Here is a 26,438-nt window from a genome sequence, read left to right on the forward strand (position 1 = left end):
GGAAACCCGCTTTTTGGAGCCTGCCAATCTGAATGTTAAAACTGGCCTCAACCATGTGAGCGCAGGACTTGGTTAGCGCAAATTCCATGCAGAGAGAGGCGACGGCCCTCTTAACAGTCCTGGAATGCGCGGAACCGTACGGCAACAATTCTTTCTTTGCTCTAGGGAAATACATCCAGCAAGCCTGGCCATTTAAACACTTGATGTTAATATCGAGAAACTGCAAGCAATTGTTCACTGGGAGCTCATAGGTAAAGGCAAGGCCTTTGCCTAGTTCTCTGAGCAAGCTTAAGATACCTTCCACCTTGCAGGCGTGCGTTGAGGTGAAGTCAGTTCCTGAAGTCACTAAAAAATCATCAACATAGCCTTACATAGTCCGCAGCATCGCTTACGAAATGAACGAAAATGTCTTGGAAGCTTTCAGTGCTAGAATTCACTTATGTACTGGAATTCGCTTGGATCTGATATCTGCTATAGAGCTTCGTTATTTTATTCAAAATATATGAAGAAATCATTGGAATGAAATTATGCTGTTCGGCGCCTCGAGGCACGCTTTAGCTGGGCGAACATTAACGAATCACCAATAAGTAGCGGGTAGTCTAGCGCAATTCCATTCGAAGTGCCGTGGTTAATCCAGAGATGGCTGTGCCCCTTTTGTCAAATACGCAGCACAAGGTCTGTAGAATATAACGCACACAAAACAAGGTACGCCCGACCAATATCAACAGCGTGCACGTTGTTGTTATCTTGAGCGGATAATAAAAACACAAGCAAAGTGCTATGTCAGTCAACGCTGCCACTTTAGACTGCACAGTTGTTTCAATGGTTAATAGAAGTTCAAAACGGAACTAGTGACCAATTCAAATGCTTTAAAGGGCAAGTGAAAAGGTTTTAGAACTCGACGAGTTTAAAGCGGTCGAATGTGTGAAACGTGCTTGCAAAGCATGCGAAGTATTCTTGCGCTAGCGTTTGAAATGGAGGCGTTTTCGCCGACTAAAGCAAACGTCGGCGTCTAGGCTTCTCTGCAGTGAACAGCGACGAGCACATGCAGCAATGATGACGTCACGTACGATGGCGCTACGTTTCCAGAAAAGGAACGGCTGTTTCAAGGAATAAAACCAGCGCCACCGAAAGTAAAGCCCACGAGGCATTGTTTGGCTGCATCGGACGACGCAGGGCCGCATGTGGGCGAAGGCAGCGGTCATCTGAAATTTCGGCAACAATGACGTCATCGCGGGTGTCTCCGCATTTCTCCAGCACAGTGAGAAGCCTGAACATATTCGCGGTTTTAATTGGCGATTGCGTCACCAGTTTGAATGCTAGCGCAAAGCGACTTCGCATGCTTTACCCAAAAGCTTCATACATTCCAATTCTTGTATAACCCCGAATTCCAAGGAAAAAAACCACTTCACCTTCATTTAACGATGGCCACTTCCGAACCGTCTCCTAACAGCGTGTCAGCGTGTTCAGTGACCGCATTGTCAAATTTTAGTACCCTTCACAACTGACTTTTCGTCAGATGAATTTTCGTCAAACGTTAAATTAGTTTGAGCAGGCTCCATCCCACGTCGAAGAGAATACCACTAGATAGATTAAAGGTGTGAAGGTGCGGCTTTGACCATGTTCGATTTGTGTAACCTTATTTTCTCACGTCAATTCATCACTACCTCTGTCCAACAAAATGTACAGTTCATTGTTCAGGAATCTGGCCTGTTTAGTGAAGATATACTATAAAATAAACGCAAGCAAAGTTTAGAACTGGCAGGCTGTACTTTTAATCACGATTGCAAATGAAGTGCAATGAGCGGGAAAAAATGATAGCATTAAAACCATTTGATAACGCAAACAGCATTTAAAAAAATGATAATGGTGTTTCCTCAGTCTTACTTCAAACGACCTCGTTTAACAGACTCCCGAATCCTTTATCCGATCCGATCTTTATGGGATGAGCCATGCCGTCGGCGACTACACTTGCCTTGTCCATTTGCCGAGCCTGTAGAAATCTATCGTCGACTCGTCCTCATAAGAGGCTTGAAGTTTGTCTACGTTCGTGGTTGTAGCGACAATTTTTCTGACAGACGCGCACCAGCAAGGAAAGCAGAGTTGGTGCGGCTTTTTCGTGCGCGTTTAAGCGCCTTGCAGTGTCCGTTCAGAGCTGCGGACAGGACGGCCTTCGATACATCTTGAAACTCCTCGGGGATGTTACGCATACAACCACCGGCCCCGCTAAACCTCCTTGAAACGACGTTTCGCTGCTACATTATTCAGCAGCACAGAAAGCGAAGTCGTTGCGCTTCGTGAACCTTCTTAGAGTCTTCAAGCAGCAACGCATCCGAAGCCGCCGCCGGTTATTGTAGCGGCGGCATTTTGCCAAGAAGACGCGTTCCGGCGCAGAATGCAGAATCGAGATCACGGGTACACACGTCCAGAATTTCTGGAGGGTTCTCATAAAACAAGGCCCGAAGAGCAACTAGAAAGCGGCCTTGAAGGGAAAGTCCCACTGCGTGAATAGCTACTAGAGGTACACCAGGCCACAGGACCACGTACACCACACGGCGCTGCACGGATAAGGATGTCATATCTGGAACGAGCATGCAGGAGTGCACTGCACCGCCAACCTCGATCCGCGCGAGTGCCACGTCGTGGTCGGGGTACCTCAAAGCAAATGCCATGCCCTGAAGCAGCGAAACACAGCCATTGAACGCCGTCGCTACTCCGATACGATAGAGAGTCCAGCACTGCATGCGTCGTCGCGGTATCATCCAGCAGTAGAGCCACGCTATGTACAACAGGCGATGCGCTTCGGGGTGGGCCATTTGCACGGCATGGCATATCACACTGTAGACGAGACTGGAAGGCACATTTCGTAGTCGCGGAAGCCACGCTAGGTTTACATCATCCAGGCGTCGTAGTTCCGTTGGTGTCAGCTCGGAGAGGGTCCAACGAAATGCTTCCATGTCGCGGGTAGTCATTGTGAAAGGCGAGGCGATATGGTTGAGATGGAAGCTAAGCACCGACGCCTTCTATATTAGGATGCACATTCCTGTCAGTGGCGTCTAGCGCAAAGAAATAACTGAACCATTGTTCCGTCCACGCTTTTAGGCAAGCTTCGAAAAAAGAGTGTTCCTCTTGGTAAGGCTAAAACACTGGGATTGGCGTACGCCTCTCAAACGGGAACTGCGAAGTAGGGCTGAGTGTCTTCAGTCCATTTTGCCTAAGAAAGCAAGGCTGCGAATCTGAAAGATAATCTTCAGAGAGTAAAGAGAGAAAAGAAAACGGTGAAGTAATCAAGGAAGCTGATCATCCATGGTATGCCACCTTTTGCAGACCTGTAATCAGATTCAAAAGTGTCCAAAAGTGCTTCCTCCTTTCCGGAAATATAAGTTAAGAATGATTATTCGGGCCTTTTGTGTTCATACGCTAAAACGTCCTTGTTTTGTGTGGATTACACGTGTCCGTCCTTTTGATAGCTTTAAAGCGCTAGCTCTACTGGTCGCGTTTCGAGCCTTCGAGTTATGCTGATTCCACGGATGGAATCCGAGGTGGCGGCCTCCATAGCAACGACATTGCGTTCATTGCATAGCAACAGTGTTTAGAGGGTTAACTCTACTTCTCGAGTTTCGGGTCTCAGCGTTAAGAGTTATAAAGTAAATCGTAACCCAATGGTTGCCATGGTAACCGAGGTGGTTACATAATGGTTTGGTTTGGTTTGGTTTGGTTTGTGGGGTTTAACGTCCCAAAGCAACTAAGGCTATGACAGACGTCGTAGTGGAGGGCTCCGGAAATTTCGACCACCTGGTGTTCTTTAACGTGCACTGACATCGCACAGTACACGGGCCTCTAGAATTTCTCTTCCAAAGAAATTCAACCGCCGCGGCCGGGATCGAACCCGCGAACCTTCGTGGCGGAGTGGTAGCGTCTCCGCTTCAAATGCCAAAGGCCTTGGTTACATAATGGGATAAAGTAATAACAAGCGCCAGCATGATTCCCGAGCACCACAACTCGAAACTAATGTATGCCGATCCCGTACATATAACCTTGTCTGGCAGGAGTCAAAGTCCGGCCACCTAGTCCCGACATTCGTGTGAAATTGGTGGACCAACCGTTTGCAGCAGAATGTTCGTTCCGGATGGTATCGTACGATTCAGCGTTTCATGCAGCATAAACTTACCAGTTAAGTTAGAGCCTAGCTCACAGCAGACACCCTGCACCCGCCAGGCACCGCCACCGTAGAGGCTGCGTTCAGCTCCCCCGCGCGGCCAGTTCCTCGTCCCTGTCAGGAAGGCTCGCCCCGCGACCTCGTAGAGATGGCGTTTACTAGCGGCTGCCGCTGTTCGTAGAGGCGGGATTTCGACCTATTCATTCATGAGGATGAAAAATTCTTTCGAGGAGCGAACGTCAGGAAAGGAACGAAGCTTTTTGAAGCAGGCCATGTACACAATGTGAAAGAGATGGTGTCGTGCGACGGGAGCGAAGTAGAAGCCCGGTGCATTGCGCAGTCAAGCATCACTGCGCAACCGAAAACGATCAAATTAACGCCAAGAAATATTAAGGCGGAAGCCTTTAATGCCTCATCGTTGTAAGCAGGAGCTGTCGACAGAAATGTCACGCTTTTCAATTCGTCGAAACGGTCGTGACGTTACAGTGCGCGAATTTCAAACGGGGCCAATTGTACTTTGGCTACTAACCATGCAAACAATTAAAGGGATCGTATAATGATGCTCCAAGTAAGTTTGACTGAGTTTAGTTAATTGCTTACTTAACTAATCAGTCTAACCTTTCTAGTCAGACCAGATAAATAAATAAAACCGAGTAAGAAATTGGCCGAGCTTGGGAATCGAACCCCGGTCTCCGGAGTGCGAGTCGAGCACGCTACCACTCCGACATGCCAGCTTTTTTTTTTCTTTATTATCCGACATGCCAGCTCGATGGTTTGGAATGAACAAAGGTGCGTCTAGTGAATACGGTGTCTTCGTTCACTCCCTTCTTCCTCTCTTTCCGTTAAGGCGAGGTTTAGGTGTCCACTGAGATATGAGAGAGAGATGCATTTCCTTTCCTCAAAACCAATTTACCGACAAGCAAGGCGTATTTGTCCGCGTTTCAGATTGGTCCAAATTGTCGTGACGTCACCACGCGCGAATTTTGGCGGGTGTCCACCGAAATATGTGAGACAGTTGCTGCGCAACTTCCTTCCGTCAAATGCAATTTTCGACTAGTGTCTACTGAGATATGTGAGACAGTTAATGCGTAATTACCTTTCCTCAAATACAATTTTCATTTTCTTCATTACGGCCCCTCTTTCTTATTTCACTCACACTTCCTCCCTTCCTGTACGGTGCGGCTCAGGTGTCCACCGAGATGACAGAGAATTACAACCCCATTTCCTTTCCTCAAAAAGCGTTGCGTTCAAAGAGCAAGGTATCGCACCGAACTGTAGGTGGCGTTCCTTGAACTCCGTGGCAGCGCTACAACACGCTGTCGCGTTCCACTCCTAAAGGCGAAGCTTGAGCGTCATTAATTGGCAGTTAATTAATACACTAACAAAATGTGCAGTGAACAATCGCGTAGCAGAATGCAGCACTCAGGCTTTCGCCTTTCACCACTTTAGCCGCTAAAGTTCCTCGTAATTTTTCTATCTAATGACTGTCAGCGCTGCACTCTCACTCATTTTTTTTTTATGTAGCTATCTTCCAATAGACAGCTCGTAGCCGCGAGCTGCAGTTGCAAGGCAGGCAAATGTAAACACGCTACTGCCGTTACCGTGTTTTTGGAGCGGTGTGAAACGCTCTCCAAAACGAGCCACCCGCAACCCTGGGGTGTTCCTGCATTTAGAAAGGCTTACCCTGCACTTTCAAAGTCGGCCAGGCGGCATAACATTGAAGGTACTTAGAAAACTCCAGTTTCTGAGCGAACGGCGCAAACCTGACTTCATAACATTCTCGTTTGCCGCTCCTTTCGGTGTTCGATGTAAAATACCCTGTTCAAACTACGCCTTGAAATGATGTGCCCATTGAATAATCTGCCACTCATATTTTCTCTTTTTTCAACAACTGCCAGGCCATTATCGCTACAACACGTGCGTCAGTATTTTGGTGATATGAGATGTCCAAAGCAGAAGAGAATGCAAGCTGCGGCGAAGGGCCTGTGCGCACTGAAACTCCTGCGGAAAACATAAAACCTTTTGACTGGGATTCTGCAAAAAAGGAGTATCCCGGCTATTTCATGCAGTATTCATGCAGAAAGGTAGTGCTCAAAAAGCGGGATTTCATTGCAAGTTGTGTTTAATTTCTACGCATTTAGTACAAGTGCCCTGACTCTTCAACACTAGGATATATGATTATTGTACTAAATTATCACCCAGTCGTTCAGACGTGGAGGCAGAGATTTATCAGGAGCATGTTGCCGTTGCCCCTGAAAACGTGCCTTTACTGTCGAAAAAGACGCTGAACGACAAGGCGCAGTTGAAGGGAGCAAGGATTCTGCGCATAGCTGGAACTAAGGTAAACGGTTCTCTGTAGCGCAAAATTTGGGCTCCTTCCTAAGGTGTGACTGGGGGCGAGTTTCGCCGTGGCTTTTTAAGCCCACATATTGTTGACAGCCAAGTCCATGACCGGAAATCGTAGGTGCAAGAAGAGGGAAGGGTTCCCAAAGAGCCATTAGCATTCCTTCGAGTCTGCTGAATTTGCCATGAGTCAAAAACCTGTCTAGGAGGTAATTCATGAGTCAAGAAAGCGTCTTCTGCACGGGTTTGACCATTGTTTGACCAGAAACCGCGCGCACTTGTTGCCCGTCGCGCAGGGTGGGCCGTCTCGCAATGTCGCGTTGGAAAATCATAAAACCTTGTCAGAGGCGAATTTATATATGTATTATTGCATCCTACAACAAAGCAATGTGTCCTGCTGTTGTTATGTGTCATTTTGTGCTCGGGAAAGAGGCGCACAACCGCTTCGCGACAGCGCGCGCAACACAGTGGGAGCTGTCAGGCCGCCCCCGCCTTCCTGACAGGGACGCGCGCACCGCCGCCAGTGGCGCGCGCGTCGCGCTGGAGTTAGATGCGCAGATTCCACGTCTTTACGAATCTTCATACAAACACTACGGCTCAACTGTTTGTCGCACAGTGTTCAGGGTGGTGGCATACGACTTCGTGTTTCGTGCAGCATAAACTTCCTCGTTATAAGTTAGAGTCTAGCTCGCGGCAGGGATTCGAACCGGCGACCTATGTTAGGTGTGTAAACGCTCGATATTCGATCGCTGCTTCAGCGTCGGCTCATTTTTTATGAGCTGCGAAGCGCACATCTTACCCTCGCCAGATTTATCTGCAGCGCGTGTGCCGTGTGCCCCGGAAGCTGCAAGAAGTGGCGGGTGGCGGACGGCGTGTTTATAAAGTGAACTGTACAGTAAATAACTGGTGCATGACAACGCCCGTCATTCACTCTAGCCGGGGTAAGATGATATTAGACGTTTAAGCGAACAGGATCGGACAAATTAGGGCCAGTAAAGAAAGCTACGTAAACAGCAACCTGTTGCAAACATTACAGCCGGCTTTTGTTCAAGACGATCTGCAACATTTTATTCGACATATTTTTCCTGAACCCAATCATTTTTTAAAAACATGATTACATTTATCTGGAGCAACTGGCATAAGTCACGTACAAGGGAGAGAGAATAAGCTTGATTTTAGAGCCTATATAGGTATTCTCCCCGTAAGGTACTAGTACATACATCCCTTAGTTCAAGGCCTAATTGTATCGCGGCACCTCGCTTGCCCGCTGGATCAGTCGTCGCTGCTGCGGCAAGGACTAAGCTAGGAGACTGCCAAGTGGAAGTTGTGAGTAGGAATACTGGGCGAAGGGGAGGGGGCACGAGATTGATCATTCCCAGGTGGAATGGTAGACTGTGCGCTTTGCTCCACAGCAGTGGCAGTGGCCAGGGGCGGGGAGTGTAGTGCAGAGGCGAAGGGCAAAGAGAAAGGGAAGGATTATCCTTAATTGCTCCAGATGGCTTTTGGCTCCGCTACACTGGAAGCGTGTGCGGTGCACCAAGAGGGCCATTTTAGACCTTTACTGCGATTGCGTGACACACCCTTCATACTTCGGCACATCTACAGAGAGGGGCACCTTAATGCCAAACAATGCTAGCTCACTATTGCTATTGGTGCAAAAAAAGTGATGGAAGACGTTCCCCTCTGGGCCATGCTCGTTTGTTGTGCGCAGGAGATTTCGCACGTTTCCTTGACGTTGATAACTCTCGTTTTGTTTCACAGATGACGAGGAGGACATCACTGAGTTTGCCGTGCCACACTCATAAATTTAATCGCAGTAACCTTGCTGCCATTCGCGACCTACTGAGTTCGCCGCAACTCATTCCCCCTAGCTATGCGTCTTCTCAGCCCCATTCAACACGCAGTTGTTACATTCTTAGTAACAACTTCATAACCAGTAGCAAATGGTTAAATCATGACTTTCAGTCAGATGAGGCATCTCTACTGCATTTTAGATGCGAAGGGTGCCATTTTTACCAGCACAGATACTCTCGACTTGAGTGCACACATGCGAGTTTATGGATACCTTATCGACATGTTGAGCATGAAAATGAAAATTGGTGTTGGAGGAAAGGAAGTGGTGCAGTAATTGCCTCACATCTTATCTCAGTGGTCACCAGAACCGCGCCGTAAGTGGAGGGAGGAAGCTGGGAGTGAAAGCAGAAACGCAGTCGAAACGCGGCCAACGCGGCCGAATTCGAGCCGGGGAAGTCCGGCTCAGTAGCCGAGCGCTCTAACCACTGAACCACCGCAGCGTGTAAACAATGGTATTTTCTGCAAAATAATTTTCTATTACATTTGAACAATATTCGAGAGATACTGTGCTCATTAGCACTGTTAATATTCTCGTGAAATTTCTCGCATGCCTTGCAAGCGTTATAGCCGGTCGTGACATCCGTATAATGACATTAAATGCGGTCAGGTAGCACCAGCTCCGAAAATAATGGCAGTAACAAATTTAAAGCCTGAAGCATTTGGTGCCATTGTTTGTGCGCGTGTGGCACAGGTATCCGATTGTGGGTATCAATGCTATTCAACCGTGTTGTTTCAGTAATCCAATTCGAGAGTGTTCAAGGCTAAGACTATACGTTTGTGTTATTTAAATGCGGTTTCGTACCTATGTGAGATTCCATCTGCTAACGCTCCTCAAGCAGAGGGAGTAGCAGACGACGCGTGCCGCCCATCGTAAATAAGGTCTTTAATCGTAAAGCGGCCGCAGCGCCACCGCCTAGGCGGAGATTACGTAGGCTCGCTCCTCTTCCCGGCGCCGGCGCTCTTTCCAAACTTCGTTGTGGCCCTTCAGTTCCGCAGCATTTACTGATGTTGATGGCTCTTGGTTCAAGATAGCGTTCTAGCTCCACCTTCACGTAAAATGACCTTGCTTCAGGCATTTCCCACCGTTGTGAGCTGCAAAAATATTTGCTGCTCCAACAGCGTAACAAGCGTGTGTATCCCCAAGAAGCCTCTACTTTGCCATTTTGGCTAAGACTCCCTTAAACACTGTATTGACGTTGCAAAAACTGAATTAAGAATAAAGAGTAGTTCTGTATCTGGGACACAGAACTGTTCTGCGTTTCTAAGACATGATTGCAATTTCACCCTCTCGTCCATAAAAATTGGCTGTGGCACGCCTTGCCTTTTCATGAGTGAACATTGGGGCATTATCACGAAGTTCATCTTACAAAGCTTTCAGCTTCAAAAGCAACGATAGATAATAAACATAACGTTCTGCAATTGTGACCATATTACCAATGTACAATCCAAAGCAGAAAAGAAGACCTGTCCTACACCTCGCTGATCTGTCAGCCCTGTGCGCCGCAGCTGCGGCCACCCGTTACAAGCAAATTTCATCTTCAAAACTGCCGTAGCTCGTACTTTAGATAGTTTATTATGCAGAAAAGATGTGGAATCACGCGCACCACTCAGTACATGAAAGACAACGGGAGCCGTATTTTCCAGGTATGCGCTTTCCTGAATCCGCTTTTTTTTTTCGCGTTACCGCAGTGGATCACTACTTTCCTGCTCTGTGCATTAGATCCCTTTGCCAGTCAATTTCCTCCTCTTGGTTTGCATTCGTGGCGTAGATGTACAATGACAAAACTGTGGACATAAACTAACCTTTGAGAGGCACGCAAAGCCGTTGTGCAGAAGCAGTTTGTTATGTGGGCTGCGACTGCAAAGCCCGAAATGCCGCCGCGAGTAGTACTAGTTTATTATTACAAAAGTACAAGGAAAGAAGGAAAAAGTTTGGCCGGTCGCGGCAGTTTCTATCCAATAACATAAGCACCCAAGCTGCAGCCGGCGGAAATGAAGAGACAGGGAGAGGATAGCAATGAGAAGTACAGAACGTAACGACCACGAGAAAGGACAGGGGAAACCTTTATACACTATAGAAATGTAAAAAAGGAACAAGTTTGCGCCACTCGCGCCTGAGTGTTCAGGCACTGTCCGAAATATAACCGCTGGTGAGCGGCCACTACAGATATTTATACCAACTTAGAAACACGATTTACAAAGCCGCGCGCAAGTAGCCTCGTGTCGCAATCGACCGCTCGCGCGACGCACTCCACAGGGGGCCGGGGTGAGTCGCCCGGCCGCATATCGTTCGAAGCAGCACACACAGAGCGTTCACGTCACGCGCGCTTTATACCTGGCGACACGGTGCCTGGCGATGAGGAAACAAGTCGGCGAGCCCGCCTGCTCGATGTATGCATAGACATTCACTATTCTTCTGTCGCGGGTGCGCGCACTGCAGCGCGGCCACAGGAGCGCCTTGAGATTGTTCGGGATAGAGTTCCTCAACCCCTGCTCGCCATCGAGGTACCATAGTTGGGGGATGATTTGCAGCGCCCTATATAGCATAGCAGCGAGAAACTTGCGACGCGCGTCTGCGAAAGCGGCGGAGCGTAGGAGTATGTGCTTCAATATCTCCACTGCATAGCAATCACTGGACTCGTCGCTGAGAGGAAGTTCGTGATACACCACACCCGCCTTTCCCCGGGCCACATGCAGCCGGCGTGCACTCTTGCTGGAGGCGCGACATGGAGCTCACACCGACGACACGACGGAGAAGCGTTCTTCTTGCGCAATGTTTGGGTGGTCGTAGATCACAAGGGTACAAGGGGGTACAATTTTATTCACATCATTCAAATGGACAAAAATGTGTACAGTCTGCGGACCATAACTGTCAGCCAGCCGATCATCAAGTAATTTGTTTTCCCTGCCACAGCAATACACTGTGAAGCCTTCACAGCATATGCGAACCATAATATCCTCCATTTCAGCCATGGACTGGAAGTTCAAACAATGCACGCAACTCGGCAACGGTGCACTTGCAGGCCACCTCGTACCTCGCGCTAAGGTTACCACTACTTACCACTGTCTTTGGTAGGAGAATTCAGTGGACGCCGAAGAAGAAACTGAATACTGTTGGCTTTGATGGAAGCGCCGTTGTCCTAAATGCGCAAGGATCACTTTCCCCATGGTGGAGTTCAAGTGATCTATGATAACAAGGCCAGTCGATTACTTTATCACTCAAGCTGTACTTGTGCCATGAACATGAATCTCTTGTTTCGAGGTACGACACACTTGGTACCCATGCGAAGCCATTGTTATAAGCTCTGAGAAACCCTAGCGGGCTTGCTTGGTATGCATTATCAGTGTCTCGATGTGTACCCGCTTGCGTCGTAGGGAAAATCACATTTTCATGCAGAAGGGCAGATGAGCTTCGAAGGCGCGCTTGCAAGAGAAGCCTGCAAAATAATGCCCACACAGCAGTGAAGTTGTGACTGCCATTGGTTGTGGGGACGCCTTCGTCCCCTGCGTTCACTTTCCCGCATTGCACCCCCTACTGTAGTTAGCTCCTCCGAAACGCGCTCTTCTCAGTTTTGGTTACTTTAACTAACAGGGGAGGGCGCTCGCGTCGTAGCGACACCAGCGCCACGGATGGTGTTTTGCTGCGCGCGCGCGAGAGGGAGAGCTGTCTCTCTTCTCCTTGGGTTCGGGAAGGCGAGTGGACGTTTCCGCGCGCAGGTCCGCTCTTCGTCGACGGGCGCCTCTTGGTCGGAACTTGCTCCCGCCGAGCCCGTCCCGCTCGGCCTCGGAGTTTATCCCTTTGCCCTACCGTGGGCGAACGTTCGCTCGTAACCGTGCTGGTGAGTCGGACATCCTCGATTCCTCAGTGTATTTTGTTGCTAGCTGGCGTTATTGTTGTTATAGCAATAAATGCCTTGTTTGTGTCAGCGAGTGTGTCGTTCCTTAGTTCCCGCAGAGCAAGGCCCGCCGTGGTCGGCGTGCGCTCGGTAGCGTACGCGACCACGGGGTGGGGTCCGCGCGGTTTTGAGCTGGCTCAGCCGCGGTTATGCAGGGAGAACGGATTTATCTCTCCCCCATTTTCAACCCCACATCTGGCAGCCCAACGTGGGGCCTGCTCTTGGAACATTGGACGACTGTCAGTTCGGTTCGAGGAACGCTCTTTGTCCGGACTTGACAAGTGGTAGGCCTAGTGTGAAATTTGATCGCTAGGACCTGCGGCATGCTTTCTTGAGTGCGAGATGTATTGCGCTGCAGCATGTTTGAACTTTTCGACATGCTCAGCATGTTTTTTTTTGTGAAGTTTTCTTCCTGGAGTTTCTTCAAGAACCGCTTGGTCCGCATCGAGGGAGCGCGAGGCCTAGCGCCCGCGGAGTTGCCGAGCCCGAAGCGAGTGAGTACGGAAGCCGCGTGGGTGGTCCGAGTTTTCTGTATATATTTTCTCGCTGTCTCTTTTTCGACTCTGGGAGTCGCGGCTCCGGGAGCCGGGTGGCCTGGGGCCACGGGTGCCGCTACGAGCTCGCTGGTATTGCAGCTCGGCACCGGGCGTTCCGACACCGTCCGATACGGTGGGCGCCGATCGCTCAGAAGCTGCTTTGTGCAGTGAGCGTGGAGGACCATCCCACAAAGCTGATGTCTCCTCACGGCTGCGCGCACGAAACCCGTTTCGGGTCTTTCTTTTGTTGGAGGTCGTCGACCTTCACTATGGTAGTGAGGCCTAAGGCTATTCATAGCTGCCTGCACCTTGTCAAAAGTGGCACGACCACCGGACCGTGGTGTTGAGAGGGGGCGCACTTTGCTGGCCACCCGTATTTTTTTTGTAACCTCGCATGAACCGAGCATTCTCGTTCAACTCAAGAAAGGGCTTTGTTCACTCGAACTTTGCGTTGCACAGCCGCCCGACACGTTTTGCTAGCGAGTTGAGCATTGAGCCACGAGGCCCTTGTGTACGCCGTTTCCCCTCCCGTGACCTACGTTAAAGGCATGCGGAGTGTGTTTTGGCAATCTTTCAGATCCAGTGGAGCCACTCCGGCTTGCTGGCGTGTGCACATCGTCTCGCTGCCGCCTGCTGCGACGGAGCGGCCTGTATCCTGTTCGCCGCATCCATCCGGGGCAGCCGTGGCGAGACCAGACAGCAGCCACTTCTGGCTGCTGTTACCCTGGCGACTACTGCAGAATCCTGGCCTGCAGTGGTCAACCGGCCCTACTCTTCGCGGGCCTGCGGACACGTAGTCCGCGGGCCATGCGAGCCGTACCAGCGGAGACCTTCACGCCGCCTTCGGAATACCGCGGAAGACTGCGCGCACGCTGTCGGCGTGACCTCCGCTGCACGACCTGCCTCAAGCGCATGAAGACCAGGAGACTCCTCCATAACATGTAACTTGCAGGCGCGTGGGTCTATTTAAGGTTGGGGGGATGTGGGGACGCCTTCGTCCCCTGCGTTCACTTTCCCGCATTGCACCCCCTACTGTAGTTAGCTCCTCCGAAACGCGCTCTTCTCAGTTTTGGTTACTTTAACTAACAGGGGAGGGCGCTCGCGTCGTAGCGACACCAGCGCCACGGATGGCGTTTTGCTGCGCGCGCGAGAGAGGGAGAGCTGTCTCTCTTCTCCTTGGGTTCGGGAAGGCGAGTGGACGTTTCCGCGCGCAGGTCCGGTCTTCGTCGACGGGCGCCTCTTGGTCGGAACTTGCTCCCGCCGAGCCCGTCCCGCTCGGCTTCGGAGTTTATCCCTTTGCCCTACCGTGGGTGAACGTTCGCTCGTAACCGTGCTGGTGAGTCGGACATCCTCGATTCCTCAGTGTATTTTGTTGCTAGCTGGCGTTATTGTTGTTATAGCAATAAATGCCTTGTTTGTGTCAGCGAGTGTGTCGTTCCTTTGTTCCCGCAGAGCAAGGCCCGCCGTGGTCGGCGTGCGCTCGGTAGCGTACGCGACCATGGGGTGGGGTCCGCGCGGTTTTGAACTGGCTCAGCCGCGGTTAATCAGGGAGAACGGATTTATCTCTCCCCCATTTTCAACCCCACATGGTCAAATGAACATCCACCACAGACGCACGGGCGCAGCAGCGCACCCCACCGAAGACTTGAAGATGGCCTACGTTCCTGGTTTTAACGACTATTCTCCTGAAAGATGCGCACCGGCACGGAAAGCCGAGTTGGTGTGGTCGTCTCGTACGCATTGAAGCTCTTGTGGTGTCCGTTCAGGTTTTCGGTCCTTCTTGAAACTCTTCGGGGATGCTACATAGGGTCCCAGTGCCCTCTGCACCTTCTTGAAAGGACGTTTCTTTGGGGCGTTGTTCAGCAGCATGACAATCGAGGTGAAGTCGTTGCTATATGCGCTTCGTGAAGCTCCTCAGCACCGTGGAGCAGCTGCTCATCCGGAGCGATCGCCGGTCATTGTAGCGGCGGCAAACTGCCAATGAGACGCACTCCGGCGCAGAAAGCAGAATCAAGATCGTGGGCAAACACTGCCAGAAGCTCTGGAGGGTTCTTATGTAATACCATCTGAAGAGTAACTTGGAGGCGGCTTTAAAGGGCGGGTCCTACTGCGTGAAAAGCTATTAGGGGTAAAGCAGTCGACAGAACTACGTACACCACATTGCGCTCCACGGTTAAGGATGTCATTTCTGTAATGAGCACGCAGGAGTGCACTTCACCGTTAAGCTCGATCCGCGCAAACGTCACGTCGTGGTCGCGATACCTCAAGGCAAATGTCATGCCATGCAGCAGCCAAAGACAGCCTTTCAACGCCGTCACTTCTCTGGTACGATAGAGGGTCCAACACTGCACGCGTCGTCGTGGTATCAACCAGCAGTAGAGCCACGCTATGCTCAGCAGGCGACGCTCTTCGAGGTAGGCCGTTTGCAGGGCATAGCAGATTACGTTGCAGACGTGCATGGGAGGCACACTTCGGAGTTGAGCAAGCCACGCTAGCTTTACATCATTCAGACGTTGTAGTTCCGTTGATGTAAGCTCGAAGAGGGTCCAACGAAGTGCTTCCAAGTCGCTGGTAGTCATTGTGAAAGGCGAGGCGATATGGTTGAGATGGAAACGGAGCACCGACGCCGTCTACAGAGAATTCCGTTTTTATGTGCGGGATTTTAAAAAAATTCCTGTGAGCAAACTACTGGCCTAATCGAGAGCAAACTTCGCTCACGGGGTAGCATATTATGGTCTACGTTATTTGAGATGTAATTAAACGTCGGTACTTGCCTGCATTTCCTGAAATTAAGAAGAAACTGCTGTCAACTGCGAGTAAAGCTGTCGCAGACGAGAGCTATACGCAACCCGAGCAGCTGTTTTGACAGGGTGCGCCATCTGCCGGAAGGCGAGGCAAACGACAACTCGGCTCGTCTGCTTGTCGAATCTCGCCTTCCGGCAGATGGCGCACCCTGTCAAAACAGCTGCTCGGGTTGCGTATAGCTCTCGTCTGCGACAGCTTTACTCGCAGTTGACAGCAGTTTCTTCTTAATTTCAGGAAATGCAGGCAAGTACCGATGTTTAATTACATCTCAAATAACGTAGACCAAAATATGCTACCCCGTGAGTGAAGTTTGCTCTCGATTAGGCCAGTAGTTTGCTCACAGGAATTTTTTTAATTCCCGCACATAAAAACGGAATTCTCTGTATATTAGGTTGCACATTTCTGTCAGTGGCGCGTAACGCAAAAAAATAACTGGATGGTTGTTCCGTCCACGCTTTTAGGCAATTGTCGACAATGTCGAGAAAGTAAAAAAAAATGTTCCTCTTGGTAAGGCTACAAGTATGCGCTTGAAACACCGCGATTGGCATACGCCCCTCTTAACGCAAACTGCGAAGGTGGACTGCGTGTCTTCAGTCCTTTTTTCCTAAGGAATCAAGGCTGCGAATCAGAAAGGTAATCTTCGAACACTAAACAAAACAAAAAGTGCGCGGTGAGGTAATCAAGGAAGCTCACCATCCATGGCATGCCACCTTTTGCTAAATGTAATCAGATTAAAAAGTGTCGAAGCTTGAATAGTGACTTCCGTCTTTGCAGAAATATGTGTTGAGAATGATTATCAGTCGGTCCTTTCATGTTCATATGCTGAAACGTCATTTCTTATAGTAAATTCCACGTGCCCGGCCTGTTTATAGCAGTTTATAATCTGTGAAGGGCGTATCTTGCCCTCGCCAGATTTATCTGTAGCGCGTGTGCCGTGCGCCCCGGAACTACTTGTCGAGTATAGGAATTGGCAGTCTGCGGACAGCGAGCTTATAAAGTGAATTATACGGTAAATAATGGGAGCATGCCATCACCCGTCATTTACTCAAGCCATGGTAAGACGACATTGGATGGTGATGTAAACACGATCGGGCAAGTTAGGGCCAGTAAAAAAAAAAAGGCTACGTAAACAGTATACCCTGTTGCAAACATTTCAGCCGGCTGTTGTTGAAGACGGTCTACCACTCTCTGTCTCAATTATCTTTCCCGAAGCCAATATAAAAAAAACAACTAGAAATGAACTAAGTTTGCAGGATGAAAGGAATACTAAATTATATGACTAGGCCACATAACTCTCAACAGCACTGAGCTGGTTTCAGGTGCCTAAAGGACACTTCGTGTTTTTTTTAACTTGATTACATTTATCTCGGACAACCGGTATAAGTCACGTGCCAGAATAAACTTCATTTTGGAGCCTATTTCAGTATCCTAATCTTAAGGCAGAGTTTGTAGTTCAAGGTCCCTTGGTTTCGCGGCACGCCGTTTGCCCGCTGGATCAATTGTCGCTGCTGCTGTAGGTCTCAGATAGGAGACTGACAGGGGAAAGTTGTGGGTAAGATTGCTGGGCGGAAGGGGAGGGAGGGGTTGCATTCGGCAGTGGGGTGCTCAACGGGATTAGTGCTGAAACAGAAGGGCGAAGTTGTATGATTCGAGAGCTAGCAAGCGTCTTCAGAATCTGGATTGCGACACCGGTACGGCGACGAAGCCTCCGGAGCTATGCCAGAGATATAGCCTTGGTTAGTTAGCCGAAGCTGCAACGTAAGTCACTGTGGACGTCTGTGTGAAAATCCATGCGTACGTGCGCGCGCGTGTTTGACGCATACCATACCATATAATAGCCACATAGTCATCCGTTACCGCATCGGCTGACAAACATCAGGTGACAACCCCGCCGCGGTGGCTCAGTGGTTACGGCGCTTGGCTGCTGACACGAAAGACGCGGGTTCGATCCCGGCCGTGGCGGTCGAATTTCGATGGAGGCGAAATTCTAGAGGCCCATGTACTGTGCGGTGTCAGCGCACGCTAAAGAACCCCGGGCGGTCAAAATTTCCGAAGCCCTTCTCTACGGCGTCCCTCATAGACTGAGTTGCTTCGGGGCGTTAAACCCCAATAAACCAATAAACTGAAACTTAAGGTGACATGGAACCCGGCCGCGGCGGCTGGAATTTCTTTGGAGGAGAAATTCTAGAGGCCCGTGTACTGTGCGATGTCAGTGCACGTTAAAGAACCCCAGGTGGTCGAAATTTCCGGAGCCCTTCACTACGGCGTCTCTCATAGCCTCAGTCGCTTTGGGACGTTAAACCCCATAAACCAAACCAAACCTAAGGTCACATGGGCTAGCTATAGCACACTCACATACACACGCGCACATACATCATACTCTCCGCCCATTCGCTGCTGCTTCCAACTGCGCAACCAGCAATTCAAATTCAATGCACTGACATTAATCCACGTATTTCCTGCGTTTATATTTGTTTCACCAATGAGCCCTTCGTGCACCGCAGGGCTACTGCTTTTAATCGAACGGAAACTTGAGGGCGTATTGCTCCAGTAAGTGATCAGCGTTGCTGATTATTGTGCACACAAATACAGCTATGAAAGTCAACCACTTCGATGTAGTGTGGCGAAAGTGCGCCTTGCATTCGGTTTGAGGTATTCTTCTGGACTTTAAAACAAAAGTGAACAATGCATCCAAGGTACATTGCACTCCTTTTCTTGCGTAAATTTACTTGACTTTGATAGCGAGGACATTCTCTATGGGTAGCAGCGCCCGTACCAACACCTGATCATGCGTCACTTGCATCTGCACCTCTCTCATTTGTCGTTAGGCTCTGTTGTACACGCTAATGAGGTCTTATTCTTGACGTTTTCTCTATTGATTTTGAAATGCTGACGCGTGAAATGGGGAGAAAATTGTAACGTCATTACAACATGCCCACCGAATTGCGGACAAGCTGCCCACCGCGGCAGGTGGCAGTTAAATAAATGATTCATCATTCATCATGAGAGTTTGCTCCTGCCCTGGGTCTCACAAGCCCCACCGGTGGCTGCTTGAAACAGCCACCTGCCAGGGCAGTGGCGCATCACTTGAATGCTGCAACACAGCACCAGGAGTGGTGTGAGGACTCCCCGCGATCTAAGAATGCAAAGTAGAGAATGACCGTGTCTGCGAAGTGGTACGCAAGGAGGACTCCAGGCCGCTGCAGGAACTCATTAACGCAGCCGCATCGCACCCTTAGGGCGAAGCTTAAGTGCATCCTTAAGTTTTTAATACGAAATCATTACCATTTCCACCACAAGGAAAGCCTGCGGCGTGTGTGCGTATACTCGCAGATGGTACAGAAAAACATCCAGCCGCCGCGGTGGCTCAGTGGTTATGGTGCTCGGCTGCTGACCCAAAAGACGCGGGTTCGATCCCGGCCGCGGCGGCTGGAATTTCTTTGGAGGAGAAATTCTAGAGGCCCGTGTACTGTGCGATGTCAGTGCACGTTAAAGAACCCCAGGTGGTCGAAATTTCCGGAGCCCTCCACTACAGCGTCTCTCATAGCCTTAGTCGCTTTGGGACGTTAAGCCCCATAAACCAACCAACCAACCAAAAACGTCCTTTCACTGGTCAAGCCTTGTTTCCGGGGACCAACGGTTGTCGCTGCTCTCGAACGGACGAAAACTCACTTGGAATGTAGATAACAAAGCCTCATTTCACCATACATGCACGCCGTAGTAAGGCCTACTGCAGCAGAGGCAGCCCTGCACAAAACCCTTCGCGCTTGGCATGTGCTCGTTAATCATGAGGGCTGAGCGATAATAACATATAGGCGACACGTGCATTGTATTTACATAGGTCCTTCCAATCCGGGCAAATCACCGTCCTAGAAATAAAGGCTCGCTGCTTGATAACTGCGCTGCACATGGTACTGCAAGCATTGCACTAAAGCGTGGAAGCCGTTCTCATGTTGTTTTTGTGTTGCCGGCAGCAGAGTACTCGTGCAAAGATACTTAGCGGCTCTTCTACCTCGTTATCATACAAACATCATGTAAAAGGACTCCAAGGTATATCTTTTCAACCAATCTCCAACAGCAACGCAGGCACGTAGCCAGTAATTTTTTTTCTAGAGGGGCCCGAGGTAATTTCTTATAGCTGACGGGAGGATGCTCGCAGCTGGCTGAGAACTGCGCAGAAAAAAGGGGGGGGGGTCTTCATTTTGGGGAGCGGACCCGGACCTATGGCCCTTCCCCCCGTTGAATGTGCCGGCGTCTGAATGCGCCGGCGAACCGCTTACATAACGAAGCAAGCGACATGGTTCAACGTGCGCCGATCCTTCATAAACTAGTTCGCGGCGCCGCCGCAGCGCAGCGTTGATTTCATGAAAATCGTCAATGAGCTCTAAATACAAGTAAAACAACTTAAACACGCACGTGGAGGGCGTATATTTAGCACCAACTCCGTAATCGATGTTATGCAGTTCCGTGAGAGGTCAGCGCTCTCCGAGCACAACCAACGAAATTTAACTGCTGAAAGTGAACTTGTCACCATGTCTGAAGGTGAACCAAGCCCAAGACCACACTTATTTTATATTTACCTTGTATTTTATCAAGGAGCATGCGCACATTAACCATAGCAATTTGCGCGAGAATTATATCGCTAAATAACGGAAAAGAATGTCCGTCTCCATGCAAGCTACAGCCGCCTCAGCTACGTCATCACTCCATCCAGTCGAGTGATAACGATAGCACAAAAGAAAAAAAAAAAGAACAGAGAAAGAAGAACGGAAGGATTCGAGGTATTTGGAATGCTAAAAAAATTTAGGACATGCAACTAAATGCCGCAGATATTGTCAGTCACCACTAAATCAGCTACTGCTGTACGAAAGACCTGTGCGTCGACAACTAGAGAACACCATATCTCATCGTGATGCAAGTGCAGAAAATTTGGTACTTTCACTCAGAATGAATTAAAATAACTTCGCCCGTTTTATCTTGTGCAACTACAGCATGTATGCGAGCATACCTGCAAAGAAATTCGCACCTTTAGCTTTACACTTCGCATAATTATGATTTCCCTTTGTCCCATTATATTTCATAACTATATTTCTACACGCAACAAATCTACACGCATCAACAAATCTTCGTGGTTAAATCATACTTACAAGGTAGCGTACCTTGGAGATCGTGCTCGCAACTCTTGGTGCTCGACCGCCTGCTTGTTGCACCGAGCAAACGGGGGGCCGGCCGACGAAACCGTCAGGGTGTGGCATTAGCCCAAGGGTGTCGATAGCGAAGGATCGCGATAGCCATCCTTCGCTATCGCTTTCATTGAGCACTTGAAGATTAAACTGCTCAAGAATCTATAAAACACTGCCGTGTCGAGGCTCTTCGCGTGGATGTGAAAGATTGCCTCGAAACCTTTTGATTTCCTCGTGGCAAGCTTTTTTCTTTAGGCATCAGTGTCATTGTCTGTACAAAACCTTCAAAGCATTCTTACTTTTGGCAGCTGGTGACACGTATTGTAGCTTGTAACTGCGAATGACAACTCTTCCATAATTCTGGAGGGAAAATATGCATTCTTTGGAAGCATTGGACCAAGAAAGCAGCTTTGCACCAGTGGCGCCAATATTATAGCTCACCTCTGGCATTGCTTTGCAATGTACCGTTGCATGTTTATTTATATACATGGTGTCCCATGGTCACACACATACACACAAAAAAAAAGGAAACAACTGTGCTCAGTGACATATTTTTATTCTGAACAAAACCTGGATTCATAAGCCTGGATATAGATAATGCGTTCAATTAGGCCCGAACGAACGATCAACATGCAGTAGGTTCAAATAAAAACTAAAATCGACAGTAATCATTAAACATTCCACCGTTACATGTAATTTTCTTTCCACTGAATTTCTTTTTCTTCGTAATTTATAGCCCAGGTAGGAAGAGAAAAGCAGCACGCTGCAAGACAGCCCTGCATTTTTTTCTCAATGCAACGATATCGTGGAGAGAGGCTGCCTCCAGTTATCACACCTGTGCAGCGCTGTACATGGCGTTGCCTAGAGTTGGTCTGGCCTCTCAAAATGACCGCTGTGATTCGTTTAGACCCGTTCGTCAGCGACTTCCAGGAGGGTGACGCAGTGTTCCCTGGAACTCTGTCCGTCCTTTCGTTGCTTCTCAGAAGTTGATTGTCTCGCAGACCAGTATCTCGTACTGACTGTAGCCATATTCGACGCCACCGAAAGGTACGTAAACGGTCTTGTGAGACGGGTGGAACTTGCCGATGGTCAGATTGCCCTTGTGGCGAGCACGCCCGATGTAGAGAGGCTCCCCAGACGAGGTCACGCCCCCTTGAATAGCTCCGCTCGGCACATCACCACCAGAGCTCGGCAGCCACGCCAGTGAAGCCCCGTCCGAGACGAGCACCTGCGAAAAAGATTTTGGATGCAGAGTGCATTGACGGTTCTTTTTCTTTAACTGAGAAATAACTAGAACTAATTCACAAAACCGGACTTTCTCCCACGCTTGCACCTAAAGTTGGCTATAATTATACACCGAGCAACCACCTTTTGAGTGGACCGCGGGTAACAATCCACTGCTATGTCAAAGTGCACACCACGGGCATCGACAACGGACCATACGATTCGCTGTCGCTGAGTCAGGTGCAGAGCGGTCTCTCACTCGGTTTAGTCATCCTCGTCCTCATCAGCATAACTATATCCACTGCAGAACAAAGGCCCCTCCCAATGGTTTGGTTTGTAGTTTATGGTGGTTTAACGTCCCAAAGTGACTCAGGCTATGAGGGGGAGTTCTTTCACGTGCATGCACTAATATCACACAGTACATGGGCGTCAAGAATTTCTCCTCCATCAAAATTCGACCGCCGTAGCCAGGATCCAACCCACGTCTTTCGGGTCAGCAGCCGAGCGCCATAACCACTGAACCACCGCGGCGGCTAAAAATAACCACACCTCTCCCATTGATCTCCAGTTAACCCGGTTTATATGGGATTTCTTAGTGTTCTTTAGTCGTACCGTTCCTCTCAGTGTTTAGGTCCTCAATCATACGCCCCGAGTTATATAGCAGGGCGATGGATTAAGCAAATCGGAGGTCACCGAAGAGTACTCCATTAACTTCTATACCCAGATCCTCCCAATTCCATCCTGTTAAAAGCTCTTGTGAACAAGCAGTAAGTACTACTAAGAGATCGTGCCCCATTTACTCCCACCTTCCCCAATAGGTATTTTATCACTTTCCCTGTCGAGGACTATGATTGCTGTGCAGTCTCTATAATATCTTCTAGCACCTTTGCACATAACTTTTCCGTACCGTGGTTCCGCAGTGCTTGCATTACTGCTGATTTTTCGAAATCCCGTTGAGTACGTCCACTGGGAAGGTCCACATTAACCATTTAATGCCCGGAGTCAAGGATTCGCGACATACTGTTTCCGCCCCTTGTACACATTGTTACATGGTGCTTGAATACAAACTTTCATGCCAACACGCTGGCAGTAGTCAGTGCTTCCGGTCCAAATATTTCGCGTCAGTGTGAGCAAACTTCGTCAAGAAAAAGGGACGCAAATGTCCGACTTCCAGCCAGCGTCCAAAATTTCCGCCTGTCTCATTTTCTGGCAGCTTTCGCGGGACTAATTACAAGACATTTGGTGAATAAAACAACTTTACTGTTGCTGGATCCTGCAATTCGTTCGGGACCTTCGATTTGGTCACTCACACAACTTGGACGAGCTGCACAAAAAGGACCAAATGCCAATAGCTGCTAATGACGACTAACTCCAATTTCTCAACTTTTAGCGGGCTAACAAAATTCCGATTTTGGGTTTCGTATGTGAATAGATTGGCTCGTAGAATGTGGAGAGGTAATGATACTTATGATATAATTCCTTGATAATTTGGTTGTTTAAAGGGTCAGTATGCTTGGTGGAAGAAAACCCTTTTTGGAGCTGCAACGACTAAATCTACTCCTTTGGGATTTCAGAGCCAGTGTATACCTCCAACCACACAACCACTGATTCGATAAGCCGCGGTACCTCATACATCCCGTGTACATCGAACAGTGGCAGCGACTAATGCATTTTGGCAGATGTGTGGCGGTGCAGTTCCAATTATATCCATATGACAGTCTGTTTTACTACAATCCACAGTCATGACACCGAATCGGCAAAGTTTAAACAAGAAATAGATGATTGCACCTGGAGCCGCGGCATTGAAAACAATGTTCATGTTAGGTCGATCCAGGAGTTTTGCAGCGCTCGCTGCTTCGGAGAGCTCAAGCACTCTTAGCGCTATTGGTCTGTCACGCCGCGCAATGCATGGCGAGCTAGTATCGCTGCTTCAGTGGATATGACCACTTCGACCGAGGTGGTGCGCGTGCTCAGCGCACGGATCAATGCGAAAGTTAGGGTGGGGCTTGTAGATAATTGTTGATGATGGTAACAGCGGATGAGAAGGTAGAAATCTACAGAAAGAAGAGAGCCTTCTAAGCTAGGGCCATGTTTCGTCCATAGAATGGAAAAGGAAATTTAAAATTCAGAATGAATAAAGGGCTATAGAAATTAATATGTCGTTTTATATTTGCACGTCGTGAAGGGCTTCGCAGATCTTACAGGAAGATATAGGTAGGCTACTTGGTAAGACATAACGACTAAGAACTGCTAAAGACTCCGGACGGAGACAGGCGACAACAGAGGGCGGATCATACGGGGCAGATCATATTGGACTGATTCCGCGAAACCATAATTTTTAAATGCGAGTACATTATACTTCATATCGCGCGATTTCGCGTCCTGCGTCTGTAACAGGAGTAGCTGATTACTCGCGACAGGTTGCGTGACCTTGTGGCATCATCACAACCTGCCCACCATGGCAGCTGGCAATTAAATTAATTCAATAAAATTCCATTGGATTGCCACCTGCCCACTGCGGTACTGCGCATCATGCGGTTTCGTGTCCTGCGTTAGTCACAAAAGTTGCTGATTGGTCGAGAGGGCAATGACGTCGCAAGGCCACGGGGCCACTGCGCGAAGTCGGAACTGAAAAGCAAGGGGGAAGCGCGCACTCGGGAAAGGGCGAGACAAGCAAGTTGGAACAGGTTCTCGGCGTAATGTGTGTGCAAATAGATACGATCACAGTGACAACATTGTGCATGTGGGGACTGAACTGACAAATACACAGTAGTAATAACGTTGCTTCTAATGATGTCACATTCCACTCTTAAAGTGGCTTAAGCATCCCCATAATATTTTTTTTCTTTTGTTGGACAGTAGAGCACGCAACCTTAGGTCACTAGCGACACGAATGGTATTCGTTTACTGTTCATGTAACCAAACAACCTACATGTGTCATATCAAGGTCTCACTATATTTACGTCATTTTCATGAAAATCGGGGCGCACGTCCCGCCTATACATTTCCTGTCCCAGATCAGGGAAGTTATGTTGCTAACTGGTGTCCAAACGCGAGGCCCTGTGCAACGCACGTTGTTTATTGAAGTATTGGGGACAGATTCCCGTATGATTTAATTCCCGGAGACCCGGTTCCGCCGTGATTCATTTTCAATACGCGCAGAAGGAAGCCCCTGCCACTGAAGAGGTAAATACCTCTAGTCAAAGTTTGCTTCTCCTTAGGACCTAAGCGCTCGGGATTAATATTCATGTGAGATGGCCAGGGGCATTGTGCTTTATGCTTACCTGGTAGTCCTTGTAGTTGTGCTCCTCCTTTTTGTACGGCACGTAGCACAAGCCCCGAGATGGCACCACCTTGCCGGGTATCACGTCGCCTTCGTGCACGGCGCGCGCTACGAACATGGCCCTTCCTCCCTCGTCTTCGCCACCGGGCACAGCGTTGGGGGGTATGCGCTCTCCGTGGCACAACACCCAGTGGCACGGTGGTCTGTACTGGCTCACTGCGAGGCAATTTCAACAACTTACGAAAACTTTGTTCACGTCCTGTGCACGCTAAGGAAAGTTCGATACTACGGAATAGGTTCCTGTTGCGCTTCAGTAGAAGCTACAGGCTAGAGCCTCCAGATTGTAGACCTGTACGATCGAACCGTGAGCCCGTTAAGGCAGCGCACTTCTGGAAGCCGACGGCTCGCGTTCGTAGCTGCGACCGCAGAGCTACATCAAGTTGTTACTTGATCAAGAGCGCATCACCGGCGCTCCAAGAATCGTTTACCAGAACCGAGTCGCGTGACGAGCTCCTGCCTCTGCGCCCTAAATTTCACTGGACTACAATAACTTCTGCGCATATCGGCTGTTACACATGCTGAGAATCCGCTGGAAATATATCAATGCAACTCCTTCGCTCGTGCGGCTAGCGCTTAGGCATCGCTGGTGCAGATTTGCAACTCATCAGCTTGCAACAGAGGTCGTTCAGAAATGCAGGTCATACTTACATCCGTAGTTGGCCATAGCGCTTCAGCCGTGTTGATGTGGTCTTCTATCGAATAATTATTTCTCTCGCTGAAGGCCCCTATAAATAGGGCTGTTGGGTGAAAGCCAGTGACATACGGTAATGAAAATGTGGGCGTTTGAACAGATAAACGAACCAGGAACTTCACTACCGGGCGGAAAGATTGTTGTTGCTGTTGTTCTCCCGATGTCTAGTGGTAAATCAACGGTGGGTGATTATGATGATGATGTCCTCAGGCTTAATGGACATCACTGATAATGAGTCAATTACACCGCTTCATCTTTTTCGAGTGGCATTAAATTTTATTTCCTCTCTTCATTTGGAAAGCCGGGCACAAACTTTTTATCTTATGCAAGTACACAAAACTTAAAGTATGTCTTTTTCTGGTAGCTTTTGTGGCGTTCCTATTCCCCATATGCGAGTATAGACC

General features: G+C 49.1%; 1 protein-coding gene across 1 annotated transcript; it reads right to left on the reverse strand.

The window, feature by feature from the left end:
* Positions 1–21,671: 21,671 nt before the first annotated feature.
* On the reverse strand, positions 21,672–26,007 carry LOC149350199 (pfs47 receptor-like). The gene is made up of 3 exons (XM_089579170.1): positions 25,992–26,007; positions 25,285–25,499; positions 21,672–22,004 (listed from the first exon to the last, which is right to left on the reverse strand). The coding sequence occupies exons 1-3, from the start codon at positions 26,005–26,007 to the stop codon at positions 21,756–21,758; spliced, it is 480 nt and encodes a 159-aa protein (XP_089435296.1). The 3' UTR covers positions 21,672–21,755.
* Between the last annotated feature and the right edge of the window lie 431 nt (positions 26,008–26,438).

This window comes from Amblyomma mixtum, chromosome 3, assembly GCF_055824585.1.
Source record: "Amblyomma mixtum isolate Tamu chromosome 3, ASM5582458v1, whole genome shotgun sequence".
NCBI classification, from domain to species: domain Eukaryota; kingdom Metazoa; phylum Arthropoda; class Arachnida; order Ixodida; family Ixodidae; genus Amblyomma; species Amblyomma mixtum.